Below are 8336 nucleotides of genomic sequence, written 5' to 3'. Positions count from 1 at the left end.
CTCAACCATCTCCCACACTCCTTGAGCACCGAGAATTGCTTTCATTCGGGCTGCCCAATTGTCGTAGTTGAGCTTAGATAATTGTGGGTATTGAAAAGATAAAGTAGTTCCTTTTGACGAAAACATTTTATAAGTGGCTCTGATACTACTTTGTTGGAAAATAAAAGAACAAGGCACACACACTTACGAAGAGTATAAAATGAAGAGGAATGTATTGAATGTATTTGTGTGTTGTTATTTTAAAATAATTATTACATATGTATTTATATCTTTCTTTGACATTTAAATTTAATACATCCTAATAAACAAATAGTTTAAATTAAAACTAAATATAGACACTTTATTTAAACTGTGGTTTCTATTCATTCTTGAATTCTAACCATCAAACTTATTTTTAACAACCGTGTTGATAAAAATAGAAGGAAATCTCTGAAAAATTGTGCAGATTTCTTAAAAAAGCGAAAGAATTTCTGAGCCACTTGCTACAATATGCAGCCTCCATGTTGACGGTAGCTTGCCACGCATTCTGCTTTGCTGAAAAAGCTACTTCTACCGAAAGTAATACATGCATGTTGATCGGACTCGTCGCGCGTCTCTCTTCCTTCCAAAAGCTGATTCGCATTAAAACAACTTGTAACTTGCTTGATGGCTCAAACAATATTACAGCTCTACATTGTGACATAATACACCACGATGGAATATGAGTGCATAATACACAAATGTTGTCCATACTAAAAATAATTTCTGTAAAATAGATATTAAATATATTTTAAAAGTATTTTTCAAAGACTGGCGACGACTTAACAAATAGTACCCTATAGTCCTAATAATAATTTAGGTAGGTAGCTACTAGCTAGCTGGGTTCCCCCATCAACATATATATATAATGAATTTTGGTCAGTAATTATTAATTTCAAGAAAAATGGTGAAGAATCAGCGTCCTACAACCTTGGTTCTAAGTCTCTTCTGGTGGTTCTTTGGTGTGGTAGCAACAGTGATGGGTCAAAGAAACAGAGAGGCAACAACACTATTCCAAACAAGAGTAGTGAAAGTGGGAGTGGTGCTTGATTTAGGTGGGGGAATCGTAGGAAAGATGGGTTCAAACAGTATCAGAATGTGTGTCAATGATTTCTATGATTCTCATCCTCATTACAAAACTAGGCTCCAACTTATCCTTAGGGACTCCCAAAGGGACATTGTTACTGCTGCTGCTCAAGGTTCGTTCCCTCTATCTATTTAATATTTATCCCCTCTTAGTAATTAGCTTTGCTTTTCAATGTTTAATTTAATTTCTCCCTGCATTATGACGCTTTTTATTTTTATTATTGAGACTTTGGTGGTGTTCTTTAATAATATGCAAAGAGTTATTGTATTTTTTTTTTGTGTGAATGCCATAAATCTTGTTTTCAATTTTTTTCTTTAAAAAAATATTTGCATTTTAGTGTTGAAAAAATTTTAAAGTTTAAAAGTAAAAGAAAAAAATTATCTCACTACAAATTCTTGTGTCCTATAGAAATTTGACTTTTTAATTTTTAAAATTTGAGTGTCTAATTTGTTATTTAAAATAAAATAAAAATTTTAAATTTATATAAAAAAACACACACTAATTAACCATAATACTAGATTACACATTATTTTTTTTCATTTCTAAAAAAAATAACCGCATTATGCCTGCATATTTTTACTTATCATTATTATGGTTTTATTTCTATTCGCATATATAGATCATCAGAGGTGTGATTCAATATTACCATTGTACGCTAAAAAAGGGAAAATGAAACTAAAAAATAAAGATTAAATTAAATCTTTATATTATGTTTAGTATAAAATGTATAAAAATGAGGTATATCGTAGCATATTTAGTTTAAGATAAATATAAAAATTAAGTGATAAATTTAAAATTTAAAAATTATTTTTTAAAAAAAATATTATTAAAATTTCAATTTTTATTTTTAAAGTTTTAGTATTCTGTATTTCTACTTTCTAAAAATATTAAAAGGATTGAAATTTTGTGTCACATAACTAAAATTTTATTTTTAGTCTCTAATCTCAATTTTAATTTCAATTTCAAAAAACAAACCCAGCTTAAAGTGTCTTAGCTTACTGTTTTTTCATTATTATATAAATAGTGTAAGATTCATTATAAATATACTCTATAATATATTTTTCTTTTCTACTGCAAAATTATGAAATTTATTATTAATTAGGTAATGAATAGATATATAGATGCAGCCATGCAGGTTATGGATATTTTCTTTGCTCTAATTATTATTAGATATACTAGCTTGCCTTCCAACAAATTAGAACAAAGTAAAGGCTTAAGTAGCAGCTAAACCTTCGCATGAATATTTTGGAATTCAATATAAACTTTAAATTAATTTAAAATCATATATATCTTACAGTACAACTTCTATCCATACTAAAAAATGAACCCTATTAAAGAGTGGTTGTTATCGGTTTAAGTAATAATAGCTGTCAACCATAGCTATATGACAAAATCATTACCAATTAATTACGAGTGGCGTCAAGCATTTTATTGAATAAACTAGCTTGACCATTGTTGGTCTACTTTTCAACTACTGCATGCATTGAAAGTCGTTATGATTTCTTTAATGGTCCTTGAATTGATGTTTTTATGTATATTATTTGCAGTTGTAGATCTCATAAAGAATGAGCAAGTGGAAGCTGTGATAGGACCAGTTACAACAATGGAAGCCATGTTTGTGATCAACCTCGGAGACAAAGCGCACGTGCCCATTGTCACGTTCTCAGCAACGAGCCCTTCTCTCTCATCCCTCCACACCCCATATTTCTTCCAAATTGCTCAGAAAGATTCGACTCAGGTAGAAGCCATAAGCGCCATTATCCAAGCTTTTCGGTGGAAAGAAGTGGTTCCAATTTATGTGGACAACAGTTATGGCGAAGGACTCATTCCATGGTTAACTAATTCACTTCAAAAATCATACATCCGTGTTCCTTATCTGTCTGCCATTGATTTCTCAGCCACAGATGATGCCATTGAAAGAGAGCTCTACAAGCTCATGACTATGCAAACTAGAGTCTTTGTCGTTCACATGACACCCCTTCTTGGCTCTCGTCTCTTTGCCATTGCCAAAACCATTGGCATGATGGATCAAGGCTATGTTTGGATTGTCACCGATGGAATGGCTAATTTCTTCAACTCGTTGGACTCTTCAATTATGGAATCCATGGAAGGTGTCTTGGGTGTTAGGCCTTGCATTCCAAGAACTAAACAGTTTCTTGATTTTAGAGCTAGATGGAAACGACAGTTCCTAAGAGACAATCCAACACTTGTTGATATCAATCTGAATGCTTTTGGAATATGGGCCTATGATGCTACCACCGCATTGGCCATGGCCGTTGAGAAACTTGACAGCACCCTTTCTGGCTTTACTAATGTGAGCAAGAACTCAAGCAATGTGACTGATCTTGAAAACTTTGGCGTTTCGCGAAATGGTGAGAAGCTGAGAGAAGCTTTGTCAAATGTTAGATTCAAAGGTGTTGGTGGTGACTTCAAATTAGTTGGTGGTGGGGAGTTACAAGCATCAGCATTTGAGATAGTTAATGCTATTGGTAACGGGGAAAGAAACATTGGATTTTGGATGCCAGACAAGGGACTAATTAGAAATATGAATGCCAAAAATGCAACAACTGCATATTCAACTTCTAAGGAGAATCTAGGAACAATTATATGGCCAGGGGACACCTACTCTGTTCCAAAGGGATGGCAGATTCCCACAAATGGTAACATGTTAAAGATAGGGGTTCCAGTGAAAGATTGTGGCTACACCGAATTTGTGAAAATAATTCATGACCCTATTACGAATTCTAGAAAGGTCACTGGATTCTGCATTGATGTCTTCAATGCTGTGGTAGAAGCCTTGCCTTATGCCCTTCCATTTGAATTCATTCCATTTGAAAAGTCCAACGGTGAGATGGCAGGAACTTATGATGATTTGATCACCCAAGTTTATTATGGGGTAAGGCGTAATATTTTATTCATATGCTCTCGGCCTCTTGCTACTTAATTTCTATTTATTATTGGTACATCTCGTTCTTAGGCTATCATATGTTATGATGCATCTACAATTTCTGAATGGAACAGAAGTTTGATGCTGTGGTGGGGGATACAACGATTACGGCAAACAGGTCCAATTTTGTTGATTTCACGTTGCCGTACACAGAATCTGGTGTGACTATGGTGGTTCCAATAAGAGACAACAGAAAGAAGAATGCATGGGCCTTCTTGAAGCCATTGACATGGGACCTTTGGGTTACAACATTTTGTTCATTTGTATTCATAGGATTTGTTGTTTGGGTTCTTGAACACCGAATCAACAACCATTTCAGAGGGCCTCTGCCTTATCAAATTGGCACTAGCTTGTGGTTTTCCTTCTCAACCATGGTTTTTTCTCATCGTAAGTGTCTACTCCCTTTGATTATTTGATACATATATTCTTAATTCATTCGTTGCATATATATGGTGATTAACTTTGTGATTATGCAGAGGAGAGAGTGGAGAGCAACTGTGGAAGATTTGTGGTGATAGTATGGGTTTTTGTGGTTCAAATTTTGGTTCAAAGCTACACTGCAAGCCTTACCTCTCTCTTAACAGTTGAACAACTACGTCCAGCGAATACTGATGTTCATCAACTCCTAAAGAATCGGTTGAATGTTGGTTATCTAGAAGGTTCTTTTGTTCGTGGAATGTTGAAGGACATGGGATTCAAAGATGAGCAGCTCAAGGTTTATAATTCCGTAGAAGAATGCAATGACCTCTTCACCAAAGGAAGCGCCAATGGCGGCATTGACGCGGCGTTCGACGAAGTCCCCTACGTGATGCGCCTCCTTCAGACTTATTGTTCCAAGTATGCCATGGTTGAGCCAAGATTTAAAACTGGTGGCTTTGGCTTTGTAAGTTCTGCTACATCGATAGAACTCAGTAGTATCATTTGATTTATGTAATCGATTCTATCTAGGGGAATAAGATTTTTATTAAACTACTCTTTTACTTTAGTCTATGATAACAATAAAAAAATCTCATGACTCACAAATTCAATCTAATAGAATACATAAATTCAATTATAGTTTTAATCTTTATTATTTTTATCTTATTTTTTATCTTTTATATGCAAATATATATATATATAGTTTTATTTTTTATGTACTCTTTCAATTTTATTAGCTTTGTTCTTGTTATATAAAAACATTATCATTTGATCCTAATTTATGATATGATCAGGTGTTTCCAAGAGGGTCACCTCTTGTGGGAGACATATCAAGGGCAATATTGAATGTGATGAGACAAGGAAGCAACATGAGAAGAATTGAGAATGCATGGTTGAATGGAAGCAGTTGTAGAGATTCCAATACTAATGCACAAGTATCTTCTTCTACAAGCCTAGGACTTGAGAGCTTCTGGGGTCTGTTCTTGGTTGTAGGTGTTTCTTGCTTATTAGCACTCATAATCTTTTTAGCCACATTCCTATATCAGCATAGACATATTTTGTCAAATCATAATCGTTCTGATAGTTCTATTAAAAGACGTATTGGAATGTTACTAAACACCTTCAATGAGAGAGACTTGAGCTCTCACACTTTCAAGAAAAGTGATTCAAGTGTAACTAGTAGTCCTACGTCAGCATCAGCAAGTACACATTGCCCTCCAATTAGTCCATCTAGTTACACAGAATCAAACTTTTTGATCAGTCCAGACCCACATCTTTATTATGCTACTCATCAACACAAAGCCACACAAGAACCTGCCCCCATTACAAACGACACACACACCAAATCTCAAGCCACATAGATTCCTCTACAAATGTAGCATTATTACCTAATCATCTCATCTTATTATGTAGTTGTGTCAAATAAATGTCTAAAATTAATTATTCATGAATTATTCTTTTCAAAGATTTATTATAATCATCGTATTATATATTATTAATTTGTAACTAAAATGTATCACATGTTATTTTTTATTATAATTAAAATAAAATTTTTTTTCTAAAATTAAAAAATTTTCTCTTTCCTTGTCTCTTTTTTTTATCTCTCTCTATTCTTTATTAACTCTATTTCTCTTACATATTATTGTCAATGACTAATTATTAATTTAATAACTGAAATTTAGGGTTAAACACAATTTTGTTTCCTAAGGTATAGGTCGAAAAATTTTTTGTCTACAACTTTTTTTTTGCATACAAAATCGTCCCTAAGGTTCAAAACCAAATTTTAAAATCGTTTTTTTTACTTAAATATTAAAATTTTGGACCAAATTACCTATAACAAAAAATTATAAAATAATAAAAAAAAGAGTGTTTCTGCTCTTGCGAAGGGAGAAGGAAAGAAGAAAAAGAAGGAAGGGAAGAAGAAGAAGAAGTTGTCCACGATCCACATTTGCTTCCGCTTCCGTCGCCACCTCCGTACGATTTTGGTCTCTAAGATAAGAACGATTTTAAAACCAAGTTAAACCTTAGGGACGATTTTGTATGTAAAAAAAAGTTGGAGACTAAAAAAATTTTCAGCCTATATCTTAAAGATCAAAATCGTACTTAACCCTAAAATTTACAATATGGCATTCTCTAATTGCAATTGAAAGCAAAATAAAATTATACCTAAAATATTGAAATTGAAATATATCTATTGTATATTATTATATTTACAACAAAAATATGCCACATGTCATTTTTTCATTATATGAAATGAGATATTTTCTTCTAAAATTAAAGAGTTTCTCTCTTCCTTTTTTAAGTTTATCTCTCTTATATATTATTATTAATGATTAATTATTAATTTAATAACTAAAATATAAAACATAAAATTCTCTAATTGTAATTAAAATTAAATTAAAATTAAAATATTAAAATTGAAATATTATTATTATTATTATTATTATTATTATTATTATTATTATTATTATTATTATTATTATTATTATTATTACATCTAAAATGTGTCACATATTACTCTCTCATTGTAATTAAAATAATTTTTTTCAAAAATAAAGAGTTTTCTTCTTCCTTCGGGAATGGATCCTCTCAAATTTTTTTTCTATTTCTCTCCCTCACTCACCAACTCTATCTCTCTTATATATCACTATCAATGACTAAATATTAATTCGGGGTTAATAGTCAAATTAATACAAAAAAGATGAGACATTCTTCAACTTCATCCCTAAAATTTTTTTAATCAAATTGGTCCATCAAAAATAACGAATTAATCATATTTATCTTTCAGTGACTCCATTAACAATTTTTGTTAACGATTAATAACATGAAATGTTAATTAATAGCATACATGATACCTAACATGTTCAATTAGACGCTAACCAAATATATTTTTGAAAATCTATCAATTTTAGTCGCTAGTTCATATTGAGAATATAGTTTATGTAATTAGAAAAAAATGGACTAAATTAATATATTTTTATAAATATGTCTAATCAACATCCAATTAGACATGTCAAGTATTATGTATATTGTCAATTATCGTTTCATATCATTAATTGTTGGCAAAAATTGTTAATAGAGTCACTGAAGGACGACAAATATGATTAATTCATAATCTTTGAATAACCAATTCGACTGAAAAAAAATCTTCTAGGGACAAATTTGAAGAATGTCCTATTTTTTAGGGACTAATTTGACTATTAACCCTATTGATTTGATAACTAAAATGTACAATATGATATTCTTTAATTACAATTAAAATTAAATAAAACTTGAAACATATATATTACTTATTTTACAACTATGATATGTCATATTGCACTCTTTCATTGCAATTGAAATAAATTTTTTCCTCTAAAATTAAGGAGTTCTCCCTTACTCCTCTCCTCTTCTCTATTTCTCTTCTTTCTCCACCTATTATATATTACTAACTACTAATTTGACAATTGAAATATATCAAATGATTTTTTTTATTACAATTAAAATAAAATATTTTCTTCGAAATTAAAGAATTCTTTTTTTTTCTCTCTTTTTTTTCTCTATTTCTATCCTTCTTTCACCCACTATTTTCTTTCTTCTTATTTTATATTTTTAAATAAAAAATAATTTGATATTTATATATTAATATAAAAAGAAGTATTTTAAAAACAAGAGAGGTCCTTCTCCATTCACTATATCTCTCTTCTTATTTTATATTATTAACTAAAAAGACCAATCTTTATATATTAATACAAAAAAAAAACGATTTTAAAAAGAAAGTCAAGGCAACAATATGTAGAAAAATATATTAATAGCATTGGCAAACCACATGTCGACAGAACCTCATCAATTGACTAACAGACAATCTACCAACCAACCACCTATGAC

At 30.9% G+C, this 8336-nt stretch overlaps 1 protein-coding gene across 1 annotated transcript; it reads left to right on the top strand.

Moving 5' to 3' along the window:
• Positions 1-578: 578 nt before the first annotated feature.
• Positions 579-5972, top strand: LOC107620905 (glutamate receptor 2.7-like). The gene is made up of 5 exons (XM_016322996.3): positions 579-1217; positions 2653-4001; positions 4127-4439; positions 4529-4935; positions 5264-5972. The coding sequence occupies exons 1-5, from the start codon at positions 923-925 to the stop codon at positions 5828-5830; spliced, it is 2931 nt and encodes a 976-aa protein (XP_016178482.1). The 5' UTR covers positions 579-922; the 3' UTR covers positions 5831-5972.
• The last annotated feature ends 2364 nt before the right edge of the window (positions 5973-8336 follow it).

Source organism: Arachis ipaensis, chromosome B10 (assembly GCF_059453495.1).
Source record: "Arachis ipaensis isolate K30076 ecotype BB chromosome B10, ASM5945349v1, whole genome shotgun sequence".
Classification (NCBI taxonomy): domain Eukaryota; kingdom Viridiplantae; phylum Streptophyta; class Magnoliopsida; order Fabales; family Fabaceae; genus Arachis; species Arachis ipaensis.
The sequence above is the reverse complement of the archived record's forward strand: the minus strand, read 5'-3'. Positions and strand labels throughout refer to the sequence as shown.